At 39.0% G+C, this 22,396-nt stretch overlaps 1 protein-coding gene across 3 annotated transcripts in view; it reads right to left on the minus strand.

Moving 5' to 3' along the window:
• The window catches only part of LOC126215252 (putative uncharacterized protein DDB_G0268364), a 55,656-nt gene that overhangs the window by 18,277 nt on the left and 14,983 nt on the right, over window positions 1-22,396 (minus strand). For all 3 annotated transcript variants that reach the window (XM_049941926.1, XM_049941925.1, XM_049941927.1), the window contains exons 4-6: window positions 21,889-22,018; window positions 16,449-16,637; window positions 10,929-11,085 (exon numbers count right to left, since the gene is read on the minus strand). In XM_049941926.1, coding sequence (XP_049797883.1) covers window positions 10,929-11,085; window positions 16,449-16,637; window positions 21,889-22,018 — 476 coding nt within the window. The remainder of the gene's footprint in view (window positions 1-10,928; window positions 11,086-16,448; window positions 16,638-21,888; window positions 22,019-22,396) is intronic.

A 22,396-nucleotide genomic window follows, 5' to 3' on the forward strand; every position in this document is an offset into this window, starting at 1 on the left:
AATCAGAACATTTCTGACATACTTTTTTGTCTGGGTTCAATAGAGGAGTGAAGCGCAGAGGCAGCCAGAAACATTTGTCATGGAGAAAAATGCCATTCAACAGAGCATGATAAGAAAGAAAATGGTTTTCTCATTTTAAGGAGGATCATTTTGACATTAGTGAGTCTTCACATTCAGGAAGACTTTCAGCTTTAATGAAGGTTTCCGGAACGAAATGTTCGCTCTGCAGCGGAGTGTGCACTGATATGAAACTTCCTTAAAGATTAAAACTATGTGCCGGACTGAGACTTGAAACTCAGGACCTTGGCCTTTTGCAGGCAAGGGATCCACTGACTGAGCGACCCAAGGATGACTCACAGCCTGTCCTCACAATTTCACTTCTGCCAGTAGTAGGTGAAGGTTGTTTAACTGCACTAATCCACAACAATCCACGTCAGTGTACTCGAGAACTGGCAAACGAGATGAACTGTGATCACAAAAATCAGCAAGTGGCACTATGTGCACCTTTGCTTACTTGTTACCAATTGGCTAATGAAAAACACCGACCATTCCTATCCGGTAGTGTTACTGGTGACAAGAAATCGTGTCTTTATGATAGCATAAGGAAAAGAAAGGAACGGCTGAGCAGCAACTCCCTGAAGAAAGGCCTGCGTGCACATAAGATAATGTTACACATCTGTTAGAGGTTTACTGCACAGGTATTATGCTTGTGTGTTTGTTATGACCATTTTTGCGACATAAAATCTCCTTTATATAAATCAAAATTGAATCCAAAAAGCACAATGTTGTGTGAAGTTCAGCTTGCCTTGTCCATCCCTGAGAACTAGTGTGCTCTAGACAATGGCACCCAGTGGCTCTAGACGAAGTGTCAGAAATCCATAAAATTGTTGAACACAATAAATCCGTAAGAGTCCAAGTGTGACTACAAGCATTTATTTGAGGCTTCAGTCAGCAGAGCTAAGTTATAGTGCAGTAGTACCATAGGACACATCGTAAGCAGAGTCACTTTTGTGTAGTACAAGGGGTATTTGAAATCTGTTCATTTGATGGGGTAAAACTGTGAAGCTCAATAAAGTGAAAAATTGTCTTCTACCTGTCCTTTTGATGTTAATGAATCACCTTCACGTGTTATGTTGATAATACCTGTCAGCATAATGATGATTTAAAACTGAAAGTAGTAAAACATTAAAAAAATAAGTAATATAATATTAATATAAAACCTTTGGTGGTTTTAAGATCTGTTTTCTGAATCAATTAAAAACTACGGAGAACTCCCTACAGATAGTTCAAGCAATAAAATTTTAAATAAACATTGGTTGGGTTCGGATCTCACCTATCAACTGCAAATACAATTGAAGCTTAGGTGAATAATGCATAGTAAGGGTATTAAAAAAGGCCATTGATGTCTGGAACACTTACTGATTTAAGCAAAGAACTTGGCTCAGTATCACGACATAATGATCAAAAAATTAGAATACTATGACCCTGTGATAATTCACTCTGTTTATTCAAATTTTATCCATGCAATAGGCCACAGCTTGTTTATGCAACTATGCAGAGTTCAACAATACTCACAATAAAAAGAAAAATATCCCAAGACTCTGTCCAATTGTCTACATTAATTACTGTTTGGAGTTTACACCATACAAGAATGTACTAAATGCGGATCCTATGGCTCAAATAACTGCAGGAGAAAATTTACAAAGTTTAATACATAACAACAAAGAAATGGTGCAAAAGACTAATAACAGGTGTCAGGAAATGATTAGTCACAGGTGTCAGGCCAATCAGCTGTGCATTAACCAGACAAAAACAGGAGAAATAATCTTTGGTCTCACAGTAATTAAAAATGAAAATAAAACAGTGAATTTACTTGGATTGGTCATAGATCAAAAACTGTCTTGAGAAGGACACACAAATTATCTGTGCAGCAAATTAGGTTGCATACATTTTTAACTGGATTTGACATAGCCCCCCAGGAGTTCAATGTATTTTCAGATGGCAGAAAAAAGCAACTAGATGTATTAGGTTTAGCTACCAGAAAGTATTGCAGAAACTACTTCAAGTGTCTCAGCATTATGACAATGCCTTGCATGTATGTGTATAACAGTTTGAAAAATGTTAATAGAAAATCTGGAAAAACTCAACATCATATGAGATGAGCATAAACATAATATTACAAACTTGTTGGATTTGGCTTCCTCAGAACTTGGTATAGTCCATAATCACTGTAAGTTTCTAAGCACAAAATTCTTCAATAAGTTACCATACTCTGCTCGTACAGTACCACTAAATAAATATAGGAGCATATTGCAAACTAGGCTAAAATACAATGAATTCTATTCAGTTGAAGAATTGCTAGAAAATAATTATTCTAATATGAGGGTTGATTCAAAAGTTAAGGTTCCCAAACTGGTAGATCCACATGGAAAGAAATTGGGCAAAATTCGGCAACACTGTCGTGTACAGCAGATCCCCCATTCTCAGTCACAACCTTCTTCGCTTCTCTCCACTGCTCAGTGTTTGCCAAGCAGCCAACTGCAATGAAAACTGGGAGAGTGTGAAATCCATGCAGTTATCTGGTTTTAACATGTGGAAGGGGTCCCACCAGGCAAAATTGTGCAAAGTCTATTGCAAAAAGTCTATGACAGTTCAATGCATCCACAAATGATGTAGGGAGTTCACTGTTGGCCACGTGGACATTCATGATGAAGACTAGAGCAGAAGACCTGCCATTTCAGACGAGACTGTCACAAATACTCAGAGACTACTGCTCGAAGATCAAATGATCACCATCTGTGAACTGGCTCTTCAGGTTCCTGAATCTTCTGCTAGCTCAGCTCAGAGAATTTTGTCTGCAAAGTTGTCGTATCAAATGGTGTGCATGTGGTCGGTCCCACGAATTCTTACAGAAGACAAGAGGAGGCAACCTGTCAACTGTGCCCATCAATTTATTCAACACGTGGAGAAAAGAGGGAGGAATTGTTGATCTCAATCATTATGGGTGGTGAAAAATGATGTTACATGTCATATCTGAAACAAAACATCAATCACGCAAATGGTGTCACTTATTTTCTCCCAAGAAAAAAAAAAAAAAAAATCTGCTGGCAAAGAGACAGTGACTATGGTTTGAGATCATATAGAGGTATTGCTGGTCGACATTATGCCACCTGGAATGACAATGAATTCAGACAGGTATTGCAACACACTAAGGAGACACAGACAAACAATCCAGAACCACTGCAGGTGAAAACTGAGCAAAGGAATGATGCTGCTTCACAAAAACCCCATGTCTATCATCAAACCCAAGATTTACTGCAAGGATTTGGCTGGACTGTTATCAACCACATACATGTTTTTTCTAAGTCAGGGGTCTCCAAACTATGGCCCGCGGGCTGAAACCGGGCCCCAAGGGCCGGCAAACCGGTCCGCGTTAGCTGGCCAGACATCCCCGGTATCCGGCCCGCCGTATATTTGAAGTGGTACCTAGACTGCCAACAATTGACTTTCGACGCCTATCGCGACCAATACACCGCGGTCAGGTACGTCCACCAATCAAAATTATGTAATTAAATAAAAATCGTAGTTCGTTTAAGTGCTAGCTATTCCCACAACCTTAGATTTTTGCGATTTCATCTTTCCTTTAGCCTTACATTACGGTGATCATGGAGTGCTAGGGTGCTTTAATCCCACTAGGCAGATCTCGGCCCTTATGACTTCATGGAGGAGTCAATGTGGCCCGCAGACTAAAATGTTTGGAGACCCCTGTTTAAGTGATAGAGAAAACCTTTTAGTTCTTAAATAAGCTCATTATTTCCTGTTTATGTAATTGATTGTTATATAAAACTTGACTGCAGTGTAAACTCTTGTGAAGCCAACAATACGAGAAATAATGACAGACACATAAAGATTCTGATTCTATAAAGCAATCTAGGATTAATTCTACTGAACACATTTACATTTAACAGTAGTTGTAATTTGTTGTTAGTATTCTTTAAGGAGATACGTTGCATGGCAGCTTCTGATTGTTAATGTACAACTTGAATTTAAGAGACAGAGTTTCTGGCTTTCAGTACTGCTCATAGACACATATAAAAGTACACACACCATCGTATCTTTTGGAACTAATAGTTCCTTCCTCAAGAAGGAGAGTTTGGGGAATGTTAGCAATGAAGGGTAGTTCACTTGGACCTACTCTCTCTCTGTCTTCCCATTCATCTTTGGCTTCCCTCATCCCATGGTCTGAATGAACTACCCTTCCTTTTCAATTTTCCCAAACCTAACCCTCTCTCCTTCCCAAGAAAGCAACCATTATTCCCAAAAGCTAGGACAGAGTTGTCACTTTTGCACGCATCTAATGGCAGTATTGAAATTTCACTTACTAAAGACAAGTATTATCTAACAATTCAGTCTCATAATTTGACAGTTTCCTCGACTGAATTTTCCTTTTGACATAATCTTTAACTTGATTATTTCCACGTTCTTGAAGGCTCTCCATGATGCTATTTACACATAAGGATTTACACTGTGTGTGAATGAACAAATGAATGTTTCTATATGTTATACTTCTTTTTATTTTGTTTTAAAATATTACCAATTTTGAATGCTCCACACATTTATGATGCCCAAATCTGAGCAAACAAGACTGTTTTCCTATGGAACTTTTTATTACAGTGTATTAATAAACAATGAGCGAGTGAGACAGGATTTAGCTTATTCCCAACGTTATTCAGCCCGTACACTGAGAAGACAAACTTCAACAAAAGCAAAACAAAGATAATGGAATGCAGTCAAATTAAATAAGGTGATGCTAAGGGAATAAGATCATGAAATGAGACACTTAAAGTGGTAGACAAATACAGTGAAACCCCTAATTTACATTTTCGTGCGGTCCACACTTAAGATACGCAAAACTGAGGAAAATGTTAAAAACCTCCCCCCCCCCCCCCAAAAAAAAGTGAAAACACATGTAAAATCGCAATCCTCTCTAATATTTTGTACAAAATCTGTCTAAGTCAAGAAAATTAAATTGACAATACAATGCTTATACAACAATTTGTGGTAACGAATTTCATCAGTTTTATCACAAATGTGTGACAGCATGTAAAAACTCATCAAAAAGTTGAAATTGGTATTTGGGTTCAAGGTAATTGAGCTACTTTCCAACAAGCTACAACTACATACTATAAATTCAAAACAGGCATTTTTGAGAGATCATCCTTTATGCTCACTCAGAAAAAAAGCAGAAATTGATGAATATGTTGAATTAAACCAAGAACATCACAGCAGCTAATTGGTTAAACAATAAGCATAAATGTGTCTATCTGCTTAATGACATACTTTGTCAATATTGCTGGTATTGTTTAATGCTTTTCTTACAAGCTGCACTTCATTTATGTTCACAACTAATAAAGTGTTATTTTAGGCTTGATGAGAGAAACAGAGATGTGAAAAAAATGTGTTTACTTCCCCAATTGACATTACAAGCTTATTAGAAGTTGGTTCAGTGAATTTCCGTACATTGCGTAAAACGTAAATTTGAAAGAAAGCTCAGGTGCTACAGTTTCGCATCATGCCCTCTATTGCTGCTGCCAATCTTTAATTTCTACAGTGTGTGGGGTGTGTTGTGGAAAGTACATACATGTGCTAACACAAAACCGTTGTTCTATTTCCATGTGACAACTATGTCATAGCAATCCTTTGCATGAAAAGAATATCTTCTGCACTTCACAAAGTGCTTTTACTCTTATCTGCTCTCCCGTTCCTGAAGGGCCACTCCCACTGACCACACATCCAGTAGGTGAGATAATTTTACATGTGTTAGTGTGGTGTCGTCGCTGTGCTGGCTATTGGGGGACTTAACAAGTCACCAGCCAATAAGAGTTCAACAGCCAGAAATGGGCAATGTTTTCTCGATTATGACCAAGAATATTCTTCGAGACTCAGTGTTTGAATTTAAAAGGTTGATGATTGATATTGTTGCTGAACACAGTATACCGGAAATACATGCAAAAAGATGAGACTGAGTTATAAGCGGCGCAATAAAAGATGGTGGTTAGGCTCTTTGTCACATATTGTCTCAGTCCGGAACACTTCATGTCGACGGTCTTGTTCTTCCATTACTGCTGCAACCTAGCAGTAGTTGTATCATAATTGCATGGTGAAGCTAAAAGTTGCAGGTTGTATTGGCAACACTGATCATTGATTATGTCAGCATGTCCTGTCTCTCATCTCCCCTCTCCACAACGGCCTGAAATATTCCCTTAATTCTGCCACCACCTGTGGTGCGAACCACCTGTCTTTCGAGTCACTTCTAACTTGTTGAGTCACATCAAATGTCAATAGTATGAAAACAGGATGAAGTCAAGTGAATCGTCAAGTAACGACTTAGAATCAAGGTAAACATTACTAGGAAGAAATGTAAAATTGGGGAATTTTTATCACTGATGTTATGGATTTTTCACAGAGGCTACAAATTTAAGGTGTAGAACTTCGAAAAATGTAAAACTGGAGAATGTAAAATCAGAGTTCCACTATTTGGGCAGCAAAAAACTGATGATGGCTGAAGTAGAGAGCATATAAAATGTAGACCGCCAAAGGTGAGAAAAACATTTCTGAAGAAGAGAAATTTGTTAACATCGAATATAGATTGAAGTGTATCTTTTCTGAAAGTATTTGTGTGGTGTGCAGCCTTGTATGCAACTGAAACATGGACGATAAACAGTTTACACAAGAAGAAAAGAGAAGCTCGTGAAATGTAGTGCTACAGAATAATGCTGAATATTACACAGGTACATCATGTAACTAATAAGGAGGTACTAAACAGAATCAGAGAGAAGAAATATGCGGCACAGCCAGACTAGAAGGGATCGATTGATAGGACACAATCTAAGATATCATGGTATCACCAATGTAGTAATGGAGGGAAGTGTGGGGGGTAAAAATTGTAGAGGGAGGCCAAGAGATGAATACAGGAAGCAGATTCAGAAGGTTGTAGGTTGCAGTAGTTATTCAAAGATGAAGAGGCTTGCACAGGATAGGGTAGAATGGAGAGCTGGAGCAAATCAGTTTTTGGACTGAAATAAAAGCTTTGTGGTTTGCCAATGACACTGTAATTCTGTCAGAGGCAGCAAAGGACTTGGAAGAGCAGTTGAATGATGTCTTGAAAAGAGGTTATACGATGAACATCAACTTGTGGAATGTAGTCGAATTAAGTCAGGTGATGCTGAGGATATTAGATTACAAAGTAAGACACTAAAAGTAGTAGATGAGTTTTGCTATTTGGGCAGCAAAATAACTGGTAATGGCCAAGGCAGAGACAATGTAAAATGCAGGCTACCAGAAGAACAAAAAGCATTTCTCAAAATGAAGAATTTGTCAACATCCAATATCAGTTTAAGACCACATCTGTAGCTGAGTGGTCAGCGTAGATAGTTGCCATGTGGAGGACCTGGGTTCAATTCCCAGTACTGCCATGGATTTTTCCTTGGTGGGAGGACTGGAATGGGGTGCACTCAGCCTCATGGTGCCAATTGAGGAGCTACTTGACTGAATAGTAGCAGCTCCACTCACTGGAAAATCTGAAAAACGGCTAGGAGAGCAGTGTCCTAAACACATACTCCTCCACAGCACTTCCACACGAAGTCGCAAGACGGAGGATGGCTCGATGACGGGTAGACCACCCTGGGTCCTTCAAGGCAATTTAAGTGTCAAGATATCTTTTCTGACGATATATTTCTGGAGTGAGGGCTTGTAAAGAAGTGAAGTGTGGAAATACACAGTTCAGACAAGAAGAGAAACTTTTGAAATGTAGTGCTGTAGGAGAATGCTAAATATGAGATGGCACAACTTGACTAAAAGAATGGATCAGTTGATATGCACACAACACTAGGCATCAAGGGATAGTCAGTTTGGTTCAGTATTGTCACCAGAGCACATCGGAATGCGGCAGATGAACTGGCACGGGTAGCACAGCAAAATAATGCAGATACCTGCCACGGAATGCACACACGATGAGTAGTATGGGCAGACATGCTGACACAGGTGTTTACCTGTGGCAGTATCTGGGCAGGCCAGTGCTTATGCTAAATTCAACTACCGCAGACACTGTCTTACACACTGTGTCAAGTGTTGTCGCCGAGTCCTCAGTTGGCCTGTGCCTGCCGTGTGCTGAGTTATTGCCGTACACATCTCTACGAGGTTCTGGACTTTCTGCTTCCTGTCGATTGACTCACACAGCGAGTTGAATTTCCGGATGGGGTTCTGTTCCCCAGCTACTACTGAGCCACCATAGAGCTGTGAAATACCCACACTGACCCTGTACTGTAGCAGCATTGTTATGTCTTGTGCAGGTACTAAAGGAAGTAACTGTGCAGAGTAAAAATTGTATGGGGAGAACATGGTTTGAAAACAGTAATCAGGTTCAAATAGATGTAGCTTGCAGTAGTTATGCAGAGATGGAGAGGCTTGCACAGAACAGAGTAGTGTGGAGAGCTGCATCAAACCAGCTTTCAGACTGAAGACAACACCATTAATGAACAACTCTTTTTCTACCTCAAACTAGCTCCTTAAGGTGTTAGAAATTCCAACTTTTTTGATCATCTCCGTGGCAGAAGATAAGCAATATACCACAAACAAGTTCTTGTGTTTTGCTATATGGGAACAATGGAGTAACTTCCATGTAGCCTATCTGAAAAGTCAGACGGAGGGAAAGAATGCAGAAGTATGTCACCAGGAACGGGACCGATTTCATAGGTGACCAGACCTGACTGAATATATTTAAATTTAGAGCACTAGTTTCTTTTCTTTTGTGTCTGACATATTTTAGCAGACTATAACAACACCTCAACTGACTTAATCGACTTTGAATACATTTGTTCCAACATAAGAACACAGTCAAAGGTTGGTAAAAGTAAAACAGTCATGCAGTGATACACCACCCAGCCTTGTGTATGAAATCCTGTTCACTATGGGCTGTACACAACACTTACTTACGATTTCTTATTTTCAGTGGTGTCTCACTTTTCCTTCTCCCCAATATTTCTTCATGTTTTACTCTGTTGTTTCATCTGTAAAGATTCTTTTGCATTTGCTGTTTTCTCTCTCTTGAAAACCCTCAAAGTTCTTAATTTTGGTTCAGTAGTTTTCTCTGATTCTGATATCTTCTTCAGAAACATTAATTTTTTCACCACTTTTTGTGTTCCATTGATAAAGTTATTTTTTTGTTGTTGATGTACTGAAGTATTTGTTTCATTTAGTTCATTTTCTTCTATTCTTTTCACAGGTCCAAGGAAAATGGCACTTTTTTCCAGATTGTGCCTGCAAGTTTTTGGATTTTTCTATAGAATTCTTTGTTGTTCCTTAATTCTAAGTATGTGACAAGGAATAATATACAAAAAATGGAAAAGGGAAGTGAGAAGCTGTTTGACAATAATGAGTTTACCTTTAGGAAAGGGAGGCACCAGAGGCAGTTGTGACACTGCAATGATAATGGAAGCAAGACTTAAGAAAAATCAAGACATGTTCGTAGGATTTGTTGACCAAGAGCAAGCAATTGTCAATGTAAAATGGTGCAAGATGTACAAAATTCCTGGCAAAAAAAAAAAAAAATGTAAGCTATAGGGAATGACAGGCAATATACAATATGTAGGCTACAATAACCTGGAGGGAGAAATAAGAACTAAAGACGGAAGTGCTCAGATTAAAAATGGTGTAAGACACGAGGTGCAGTCTTTAGTGCCTACCATTTAATCTACACATCAAAGAAGCAATGAGAGAAATAAAAGGAAGGTTCACGAGTGGCATTAAAACATACAGTGTCAGGATCTCAATGATAATATTCGCTGCTGAAATTGCCATTCTTATTGATGGTGGTATAGAACTACCAGACCTGTTGAAATGAATGGATTCAGAATAAACCAAATAAAAATAAAAATAATGTTGAATAGCGGAAATGAGATTCGTGATGACTTAGCATGAAAACTGGAGACCATGAAGTAGATAAAGAGAGGAATTGTGCTATCTTGATAGCAAAATCACACATGACAGATGAAGCAAGGAAGATATAAGCTGACTCGCAGAGGAAAAGAGGGTGTCCCTGGCCAAAAAATAGTATCAAACATAGGCTTTAATTTGAGAAAGGAACTTCTGATATCTTATCCCCCTTTACCTTCGTATCTGCATTCCATTGAAAATGCAAATGGTATGTCTGTGTGCCATGTCTGGAAACAGGCTCATTCAATTCAATCATGGTTCTTGCCATTGACAACAGTAATGCATACCTTACCCTTCACCCTCAGGCTGGGATTCAGTACTCCTTGGTTTTTCTTCTATAGCAGTGTTAATGGTACATTAACAGTGATACACAGCAGCAAGGATATGTTTAGTGATGAAGAGTTGGCCGATATGCATCTCACATACAGGTTCAGAGAGTGGAATGGAAAACGACACAATGACACTATGGTGAGCTATTCCTGCAATGAGTAGCCACATTGTAGATGCTCTGATTGTTGTGTTACTCTATGTTTTGTGTTGTCCATGTTGGAGATTTCATTTAACATGTTTTTACACTGTTGTGAATGTATTTTCACATAAACAAAGGTATTGTATGTGGTGGAATGGGCCCTGTCTGAAACTGAATAAAATAATATAAACAGAGGTAAGCGGGATATAAACCTGTAACAAGCCACTGAAGACAATGGGTCACTTATCTGCAAAATACTCCAAAAATATTCCTGAACTTCCTCCAAAATTTTGTTGGTGGAACTGGGCTACCTTGCACAACACAAAAGGAGGTGAGTTAATGTAAGATGAACAATCTGCTAAGAGCAAGCTAAAGCAGACTGCAACTGCTCCTCAAAGCAATAACGACAATGTAAACAGTAATGTTAAATACTTCTTGGTTGTTAACATGGCATCTGTCGCCTTACCTATTCTGTTCGTTAACAGTTTCAGGAGTCTCCTGCTTCAGTTGTATCACTCTTATCAGTGGCATCGTTACGGAGTGGTACCGAATCATCGGTCCGACAAATGCCTTCTTCACGGCACGGGCCTTCTTCTTCTCGAGTTCCAATTTCTGGTGCTTCTCTGCAAAGATTTATCACAGTAATAAAACATTAAAAAGCTCTTCAACTATTTCTACATTCTTCTCAAAATATTCATACAGCTGACAGAAAACACATAGTTATTACATTGGATTACTGATTATACAAAGTGGCCAGGATAAAAAGGCTTCAACTTATATTGAATGTCATATTTGAAGCTGTCTGTGTGTCTTTATTTCTTAATGCTAGGGCAGCGCTCAATTGCAGTCACGTGATGTCGAGCTGCGGTTTAGCGATCAGTGTTGCATCATCAGAAGTCAGTTTGAAGTTTGTTGTGAATACAGTTCTGCAGAATGCCTTTTTCAATCAAACAAAGAGTGTTTATTGTTGAAACTTCTTTTGAATATGAATTGTTTAAAATGTTGGATGAAAGGTTTGTGATGAAATACCCAGAGACACCTGCTCTTCCAAGAACTGTTGTGCAGAAATTGAGCATTAAATTTAGAGCAACAGGTTCAGTCACTAACATCAAACATAACTGTGTAAAGAAAGTTTGTTCGCCAGAAAATACTGAACGTGTTCACAAGACTATAGTAAGCTCAGGTCAGACTGGTGAAGGGAATCAGATGGGACCTTTTAATGGAACCAATATTCACCATAACACTTAGCATGTGGGTGACGGCTATGTGGGGTAGCCGTGCGGTCTCAGGCGGCTTGCCACGGTTTGCATGGCTGCCCCCGACAGAAGTTTGAGTCTTCCCTTGGGCATGGATGTGTGTGTTGTCAGCGTAAGTTAGTTTAAATTAGATTAAGTAGTGTGTAAGCCCAGGGACCGATGACCTCAGCAGTTTGGTGCCATAGGAACTTACCACAAGAATGTGGCTGATGTAATATTACAGAACTTGTGGGAAATGAGAATGTGCAGTGGGCATAATATTACATCTTGCCAATTATGCTGATTTTCCAGTGTAAAATGTATATTTAAGACTCCTATAAACTGTGTCAGATCTACAGGCTTTGTAGTTTCTGCTGTGACTGCCAGATGATAGTATTGGTAAAAATTAGTTATTTTTGAAACATCTGTTATGTCTCTTGTTTTGTAGGTTCTGTTGTGTGTGAATTTCTAAGGGACCAAACTGCTTAGGTCATCGATCCCTAGACTTACACTCTACTTAAAGTAACTTATGCTAAGAACAACACACACACACCCATGCCCGCGGGAGGACTCGAACCTCTGGTGGGAGGGGCCTTTGTAAGTAGTAGTTGACATTCAAGTTCTCTCCTTTTCATGTGGTTTGCATGCTTATGAGTCAATTTTGTGTTGAAAATGTGAAATGAAGAGAAAACATTTGAAGAAAATAATTTCCAAAGTCCTTGATGAGTCTACAGATGATGAAAATGAAATATTTGGTGACAATTCAGACTACATATCATCTGAAAATAGTAGTAATTTCAGGCTATTCAGAAGATCAGTTGCTGCATACGTTTATCACATTATTTTCACAGATTGTGTTGTTACAAAGGAGTCCCCTGCAGGTAAATCAGGACACGAATCTGAGCATATGACTCCAGTGAGTGTAATGTTAGACCACGTATCTCTACATCTTTCAATTTGTATCACACTGTATGCCACTATGAACGCTGAATTTCGCTTTGATCGTATGTTTTATGTGTTTCTTTAGATTTAAATTGGTTGTGAAAGAAATTTAAACAGAAAGTTCATGTTTCCTTATGTATATTAATAATAGAATTCCTTTTTCAATTTTTTTTTTTTTTCTGCAATAATTACCACTGAATTGAAGTTCATCTGTGTATTCAGAATTTACACTAACAAAACCAAAACATATGTATATAACATAGAAAGTCCAATAACCCTAAAAATTTTTGCGATTCCAACTACATATTTGTACGCACGGATTCTAACTTCCCAAAAACCACGTTTTAGTCAGTCAATTTATGGAAATCATGGGTAACATATACACGTTGATGGATGGATGGAGTTTTGAACTGCTGTCTACCCAAATACAAGTCCAAAGTCTTATCATTGGACCATCTCACTCGGTAACCCAATCACGATAACTTCTATGTCATAATGCTATGCTGGGCTTTACATATTTCAAAATTCTTCAGCACTTCCTTTGAATGACTATTTACAAGAAGAATTTTATCATGTGCCTAATCATAGCAAATAAGTTGATGTGTCAGTTTGGTGCTAATAATAATTTCAACAGTACAACAATGATTTGTTGCTGTAGAATAATTTGAACAAAAGAGATCCTGCAGAGGATGATGCAAGTTCTGTAGATTTCGAGTCTGGTCAGCTGAAAATTGCACTATCTGAAGCTTTCCCACGGTAGTAAATACTGCTGAGGCTTCCTGGCATAGAACAGGATGGTGTGGCTGACACTATGCAAAACGTCGGAGTACTACTGCCAACGACAACTCTTTTACTGCTACAAATATTCATAGTAACCCAGATGCCTTTCTCACTGAGCGATGTCTGGTAAACATTTATAAATTTATATTTCAATGTACAGTACACTGACCAACCCTGGTGCTGTTGTGGGCATGTGACACAGTAACAAAAGTATGTAAGCAGGGCAGACATGGACAGGGGATCACACTAGTGAAGATATGGGCTACAAATGGGGAAATCCATTGAGATAAGTGACTTTGGCAAAAGGAAGATTACAATTATTACACAGAGCCTGTGAACAAGTATCTTGACATGGGCATTAATGGCAAAAAGTAGAAGAACAGTAAAACTATCACTAGATGCTCAATGTTTGGATGTTCACAACTCTTCACAGAATGTGGGTTTTGGAAGCTTGTGTGCTCTGTAAAATAGGACAGATGGCGATCTGTGCATCTCTGCCAAAAAAGCACAATGCTGGTGTAAGCACAAGTGTTTCAGAGCACACAGTTCGTTGTATCTTGTTGAACACGGGAGGTCCGCAGCAGACCATCGCGGTGTATTCACATGTCGACCCAACGACATAGCCAATTATGACTGCAGTGGCGTAGCACCATCGGGATTCGACCACTGATCAATGGAAATGTGTTAGCTCTTTGGGTGGATCTCACTTTTGATACACTAGGTCGATGTTCATTTCCACAGATGCCGTCATCAAAGTGAACGGCAGCTCGAAACATGCAGCCTGCCATGGACGCAGGCTGGTGGAAGCATTATTTTGCTATGGGAGACATTCTCCTGCACTTGCATTGGACCTACGGCAGTAAGTGAAAACACGCTGACAGCTGCGAACTACTTGCATCTCTTCATGCTTGACGTCTCCCGTGACAGTGATGTCTTCTTTCAGTAATATAACTGTCTGTGTCTGGGAGCCAGAACCATACGATGCCATCTTTCAACGATATAACTGTCTGTGTCTGCGAGCCAGAACCATACTACAATGGTTTGAGGAGCATTATAGTAAACTCACACTAATGCCTCGGTGACCAAATTCGTCTGACGTAAATGCTATGGAACCCATCTGGGTCACTATCAGGCACCATCATTGTGTATGCAAATCAGTGACCCGTTATTTATGTGAATTACATGACCTGTGGAAAATACGGGACGGAATGTAACAACTGTTAATGACCTGTGCATACACATTAATGCCGCATGCCTCCATAAACTAACTTCTCAAATATTCTTATACAGTATAGTAGCAGAAAACATGCTACTGACAGTTCACATCCTGTAACAAAATGAGTGAGTCATCTGAGGATGAGCACAAAAGCTGTTGGTAAGTCTTCTGCACTGTACGGCCACGGTCCAAGAAACTTCTCGGTTCCAGATGTTTCAACCAGAGATGTGCTGGACATTTTCAGAGGTGTTCCTGGTGACACTGAGTCTTGCTAGCTGACGAGTCAGATGTTGGAGAGCAACTTAATCTTCGGAGGTGCTCCTAGTGACGCTGAGTCTTACCGACTGACAAGTCGGACATTGGAGATTGACTTAAATCCTGTGTAAAATAGGTGTGGTCTAGTTTACATGTGATTAGCATAGATAATCCTTGTCGTAGATAGAATATTGATTTTTGCCTTTGAAGGAGAAAAACTTATCAATCGATTTCGCAGAGCCACTGTCCGTATGTACCTCAGTTTCTTAGCTGCTTCTTTTCTGTTAAAATTATCCCCACACTTATATATTTCAATGGCTTCTCTGTACTGAACAGTTGTGGACACAACTTTGGTTTCAGAAAACTTTGTTTTATGATTTCCTGACCTGTTTTTCGTAGTCAGCCTAGTATTCGCACTTCTCTTGCTAGTTACAATGCTGACCTTTCCACCTGTACACAGAATCTTATATACTCCACATGCCAACAGAGGAGGGTCTTTACCCTTTACACACTGGTGTGGTTGACATATTATCTTAGATGCTCTAAGAACTGGTCTGATGTCATGTTTCTGTAAATCCTTCCTGATCAGATCAGTTTTTTTCTTTTTTTAAAAAAGGGAATAAAGGGGAGCAAAACTGACTTCTTCCATCACTGTATTTTATTGTTGTCCTCTGGCATACTGTTACTGGATCACAGAACTTTATTTCTTCTTTTGCCTGAATAGACATTTTTCTCGAAAGCTTGCTTCAGATGTTTTTATTTGGAGTAAAGATGTTCCAGAATGCAAATTCTTTTGGCTCTGTCAACAAGACATTTAATGACATCTACCTTTCCTTGTGGATGATATCTGGAGTTGTTATGGAAATATCTGTCTGCATGTGTAACTTTCCTAGAGACCGTATGTTTCAAACTTACATCAGTCTGTCCCATAGCTAAAACATTCAAGAAGGATATCGTGTTGTCAGTTTTAGTTTCCATGTAAACTTGATAGTTGGATTTATATGATTTAGATAGTGGAAGAATTCTTTTTTCTCCAGAACACATAAAAATTAGTGCTCACAGGGCATAATGTGTTGCTCAATATGACTCCATTGACTTGTGCAGCTCTGAACAAATGGACCATGGCCTTACAACTTGGAAGCCAACTCACCAGCAACTATGACATGCAGTTGTGAAAGCTTTCATTGTATGTTGAGCACGATAGCCTGATAAGAATAATAGCATTCAAATATAGCTTTGAATAAAAAGTTCTCAGGTTTCCAGTCATGTCAAGTGATTAAAATCACACGAGCTTTTGGCCGAGCACTCATTAGTCATTGTCAATGTAATTTTAATCACTCATCATTACCAGAAACCCAAGAACTTTTTATTCAATGTTACCACCGCAAGACACTGCATTCATACAAATATAGCTTTTTCTGTTTACAATCTTAACATTTCTTGAAAATACAAAAAAAAAAAAAAGTATTTGGTAAAGTTGTAGAAACAAAGAGGATACACAAAGATGAGCTGTAAGCAGTACACCTAGCAATTAAAGGAGCCAATCTGCAGCTCTCACCCAGTGAGAGGAGGTTCTCCTCTTCCGTGATCTTGGCTTCTTCCAGCAGCTCCTCCTGCGTCGGCTGGTAGAACTCCCAACTCCGAGGACCTTTACGCTTCCGCCTTCGACCCTCTTCGTCGCGATCCTTCATCCTCTGTAACGTCGCTGCCGATTTAGCTAGAGTTGAACGCCGGATAGACTTTCTTTCTGAAATTGCGTATTTCAATAACTGTAGAAATCTCCTTGTGAATTGTTATAAAGAGGAAAAATATATACAATTAATTACTCAGACACTTTCAATTTTTATGCTACAACAGTAGTACAAAACAAGTAATTTCTCAAGCATTAAGGACACAATTATAACACAGAACATTGTCGCCAACAGATAGCATAGTGACATAGCTACCATATCGCCATCTGTGCCCACCCTTTAACATGAAATGCTCACAACCAGAAGGCTCAGTGTGCCACAAATGTGTGAAGCAAGCGAGCAACAATGAAAGGAGATGTATTTGTGTTTCCTATAGCCAACTGAGCAAGTTTGAAAGGGGTCAAACTGTGGCCTTCCAAGTGGTGGGATGGCCCTTCTGGACAACTGCCACACAAGTTGGACATGAAGTATTGCATCAGTTGTGCAATGATGCTGCTATCAGTAGTCACGTGACCATTCTCACACCGACAGATGAGGTAATGAAAAACCACACAGTACAGACACATGTCCGGATTGTCGTATTGTAAGGGCAGCACTGACACATTGTATAGCTTCCGCAGCAAAGATAAGAGAGCTTGTGAGCTCAGATATGTCAACACAAACTGTTGCAAACTGATTATCAGCAGTGTGACTATGGGCACACACAACTCTAGCCTGTCTTTCACTCATGTCACAGCATTATGTGCACGGCTTGACTAGTGCCATCAGAGGATCACTTGTAAGATAGAACAGCTTTCAACAAAAACAGATTCTGCCTGTATATAAATGATGATCACTTGCACTTACGGCACAGACCTCACGAGCGCTGTCTCGTAGAGTGTATTCATCTGACATACAATGACTCCACTCCAGGCCTTATGATCTGGGGTTTGATAAGCTACAACTCTCGTTCAACTTTGATGTTTCCGGAGGGGATGGCAACTGGAGCTTGGTACATACAGAATGTTGTTAGGCTTGTTCTTTTGCTGTTCTTGCAACAGGTAGAAGATGTGTTGTTCCAACAGATAATGCTTGCCCACACACTGCCCATGAAACTCAATCTGCTCTGAAAAACATGCAGCAACTTCCCTTTCCAGTATGATCTCCAAACTTGTCTCCAATCGAACATGTGTGGTACATGGTGGGACAGAAGTAACTTGGGGAACTCTTCAACCAACAACCCTTAGAGAACTACACGAACAGGTAGAGAAGACGTGGCATTGCATATTCCGGGACAGTATTCGCCATCTGTACGATCAACTGGGTGCCACAGTTAGTGCCTCCATTGTTGCCTGTGGATGATACACCATGCAGTAAAATGTATGTTTCAGCATGGGTCGATAACTGGTACCTCGTGACCCCTAGTGCTGTTCATCTATAAATGTAATCATGTACTCCAAGTGTGCTGTTGCAACAATAAATCTTGAGTGAACTGAAACCTTTAAAAGGCTGTACTAATTTTTATGGCAGTATATAGAGAGAAAAATTGTTTACATTACTTATATTTTCAAAATGTTTCAAGAAACAACTAAAAAAACTGCAATGAATCCCACTTCTAAAATATTTTCATAGACATTTGTCACCACTAAGTAGATTTGAAAATTATCTCAACATATCACAAAACTCCACATAACTAATGAGGAACTATTGAATAGGATTGGGGAGAAGAGAAGTTTGTGGCACAACTTGACTAGAAGAAGGGATCGGTTGGTAGGACATGTGATGAGGCATCGAGGGATCACCAATTTAGTACTGGAGGGCAGCGTGGAGGGTAAAAATCGTAGAGGGAGACCAAGAGATGAATACACTAAGCAGATTCAGAAGGATGTAGGTTGCAGTAGGTACTGGGAGATGAAGAAGCTTGCACAGGATAGAGTAGCATGGAGAGCTGCATCAAACCAGTCTCAGGACTGAAGACCACAACAACAATAACATCACAAAACTCATGTTTCAATTCTATTTATTGCTTCATTTGTTTAGAGAGGAAAAAACTGAGCCACATAAATCAATCAGCCCTTTATAACACAGTGTTTACAACACAGTATAGAACAATTTCAGTGCATATGAAGATGAAAACAGACCCATGTCTCCATCAAATCCCGTTGAGATAATTCTGGGGCATAGGAAAGAATATTAGGATTTTATGTCACGAGGTAATCAGTGCTGAGGTGTTCACACAGTTCAATACTGCCTGTATTAACATAAATACAAGCATCAGGAGTATCAGAAAACATTTGTGATCAGACTGAGGATACCTGATAGGGAGGATGCAGCAAGTTGTCTTGGATGGGATATCATTGACAGATGTAGAAATCACCTCCAGTGTGCTCCAGGGAAGTGTGTTGGGACCCTGTTTATGTTTTCTATTAATCACATGGTGGACAACAATACTAGTAAATTTAGAATTTTGTGAACGAAATTGTGTAAATGATGCAGTAATTTATAATGAAGAGCTACTTGAGAAAAGCTGCACTATTATCCACTCAAATTTGGATAATATTTCAAAGTTGGGCATAGACTGACAACTTGCTTTAACCATGCAGAAATATAAATTTGTGCACTTCACCTCACAAAGTACAGAAAAGTTGTATTCTGAGAATAAAACATTGATGATCAAAGTTGGAATTGATCATCTCATGCAAATTCCTAGATGTAACAATTTGTAGGAATATGAAAATGAACTATCACATAGGTCAAGTCGTAGGTAAAGCAGACGGTAGACTTCAGTTCATTGGCAGGGTATTGGGGAAATGCTGTCAGTCTATGAAGTGACGCTTAAAAAACATTCAAGCAATGCATCATACAACATTCCTCAAATATGTGGTGCCATACCTAATAGGACTAACAGGGGATTATGAATGTACAAATACGCACAGAAGTGTGGAAAAAATGGTCAAAGGTTCACTGGAACCATGAGAAAGCAACATGGAAAAATCTCAGCTGCCAGAAACCTGAAGACAGACACCAAATATTCCATGAAAGCCCACTTGCAAAGTTTTGAGAACCAGCATTAAGTGAAGAATTTAGCATATATGATAATGCTTCCTATACTGCTCCTGAAGGGTTTACACAAATAAGGTGTACACAGAGGCATTAAGTGGTAATTCTTCATTTGTTCCACACACATACTGAACCCTTGTCATCGTACAATATGCAATACCACCCACCTATCTGTGAGACTCACTTCTTTCAACAGCCAATAAAATGCATGAATGAACAAACATTTTACATCTTTTATTGTGTTGAAATAATGTTCGCTATGTATCTACACAAACTGTGTTTTTGTTTACATATAACCGTTGGTCACTGGGAGAATGCATGATGCCTCTGAAGACAAAACTGAACTGTGGAGTGCCTGTTTGCCACCTGCAAAGTGTCGAAGGCGATCTCTCTTTAGATGAGTGCTCACATATTATCTCTGTAATGTCCCATCACTGTTGCAGCACCAGAATAACATTTACGATTATGACTGTGTATAATTTCTTGTTCTTTTTGATGAGTTCATGCTGGCTTGCTACCTTTGATGTGTAAAATATAAACATATTAATAATAGTTTGATTCTGAGTGGAAGTTGAAGACAATATATTACGGTATGTGGAATCGAATACTATTACCTGAGAGAACTGAAATAATTTATGGAGGGCAACAAGATTATTTTTCAAGACACATATATTTTATATTTACAAAACAAATAAGTCAAGAAGTTGTATATATAGGATATTTTAAACAAAAAGTAATGTTTACTGATGATCATGAATATACTTTCATGTGAGTGTAGAATTTCTGTTACTGTTTTTTTCCTTTCTTTTTTACCAGCATCATCTATTTGCCACTCAGCATGAATAATTGAATTAACTGACATAAATTTGAAGTGAAGCAACTAATTACTGTCATAATTCCTGCTATTCCTTTAACATCTTTTCTCTCTCTATGTTGGTGACGAGAGAGCCTACAACATTATTTTTGAAATTATTCCTTTGATTAGGTGGTTTATTTATTGAGGAAAAATGAGTTTGCTTGGAAAAACAGGTTATTCACAACTGACTTATTAGACTACTTTGCCAACTGAGGTGAATTTATCTGGGTTATGGAAACACATGGTCACTCTAAGAACCGAATTTACAACTATCACACACACACACACACACACGCATGCACGCACGCACGCACGCACGCACGCACGCACACACACACACACACACACACACACACACACACACACACACACACACACATTCTATTCCATTTTTGTTTTTGATACTTCTATATGGATTTTTGTTTCTATTTATTTTTGTGCCAAGGTTCCGTCAATATATTATAAACTCGATTTTCACGTGAACAGAACTGGCATTCTGTGAGGGTCACCATATTCTATTTTGCTGCACCATATATTGCTTAAAATTGCCTTTCAGTGTCATCTGAAATAGTATAAATGATAATTTTATTGAGAAGAAATTGTGTAATTCTGATACACAGATTGACTGATGCTGACACAATGATGTCATCAGAAGCCACTGTAATAAAAGAAGCCATGTCAGCTGACGGTAGGCAGTTTGAGAGAGTGTTGAGCGAGTTGGGCCAATTACTTGCAGAGTGATGAGAGAGGCTTGTGGTTGCTTGGTCTGACAGGTTCAAATGGCAGTGTGGTTTTTTCATGAGTAATTGTAGGGTGATAATGACAGCGGCAATACTGAAGTGCAAATGATCCACGTGTTTATTTGAACTGGAAGCTAATGAAAATAAACAAACATAATGTAAACATTTTGTTGGCATGCACACCTAACGCACACATGACCATCGACTGCAGCATCTCAGGCCAGAATACATTCTGCCAGAGTTGGTGGTAATGACTGTATGAGGTGTGCTTGCTTGTGTGTATTTCTCTGTTTTGCTGATGAAAGCTGTGGTCGACAGCTTTGTTCAAGTGTCTTTCAATTGTGCCTGTCTGCAATTTAAAATGTCTTCTTTACAGTAAGTAGCAATCTACCTTTTCCTACATTGTTGATATTACTATATGGAGTTTTCATTGTTTGAAAGTGAATAGAGAGATATTCTACTGGCCTACGTATGTCAACCATGCTCACTTCTGCCCATTTCTGCGTACACTCATTCCACTGAGACGTCTTTCTGGCTGCTACTGTGTAAAGTTATTTCCCAACCATTATGCACAAAGCAACTACTACTATACAAGCTACTAATGCTTGGCACTTCCTGACACTGAGTCGTGTTTTGGACACGTGCAAGTGAACAGCACAAAAGGCACTGTACCGTAGTTCTCTAGGTTTTCTTTAAACTGCCTCCGCCGCCTCCTCGGCTTTTTCTCCTCTTTTTTCTCTTCAGTAGGTGGCTTGTCATCTTGAGGCTGCTTGTCTACTTTTCGCAAGACCACACGTGGTTCCTGGAAAATAAACATAAAGCAAAGTAAACACAATGTCTCAACAAAGTAGTTTGTATATTCCACAGCTGATTATTTCGTACATAAAGGACAGAATTATGAGGGCTGCGACTGTTGATAAATAAAAACAAAACAATCACTTTTTATGTATTTTGCCATTACATGTTTCGATGATTCGCCTCATCATCTTCAGGTGGAGAATATTTTATTAAATAGCTGGTGTTGGTGAAGAGTACAGACGTCCTATCACAGTAGCAGCCAAGGGCAGTGTAGCTTATGTTGCGTCTTTTGCTAATGATAAAAATTATTTCTTTAGAAAAGGAATTTCTGAGGTCAAAGAACATGAATATCCGATTGTGAATTCAGTGAGGGAGATGGATG

Source organism: Schistocerca nitens, chromosome 12 (assembly GCF_023898315.1).
Source record: "Schistocerca nitens isolate TAMUIC-IGC-003100 chromosome 12, iqSchNite1.1, whole genome shotgun sequence".
NCBI classification, from domain to species: Eukaryota; Metazoa; Arthropoda; class Insecta; order Orthoptera; family Acrididae; genus Schistocerca; species Schistocerca nitens.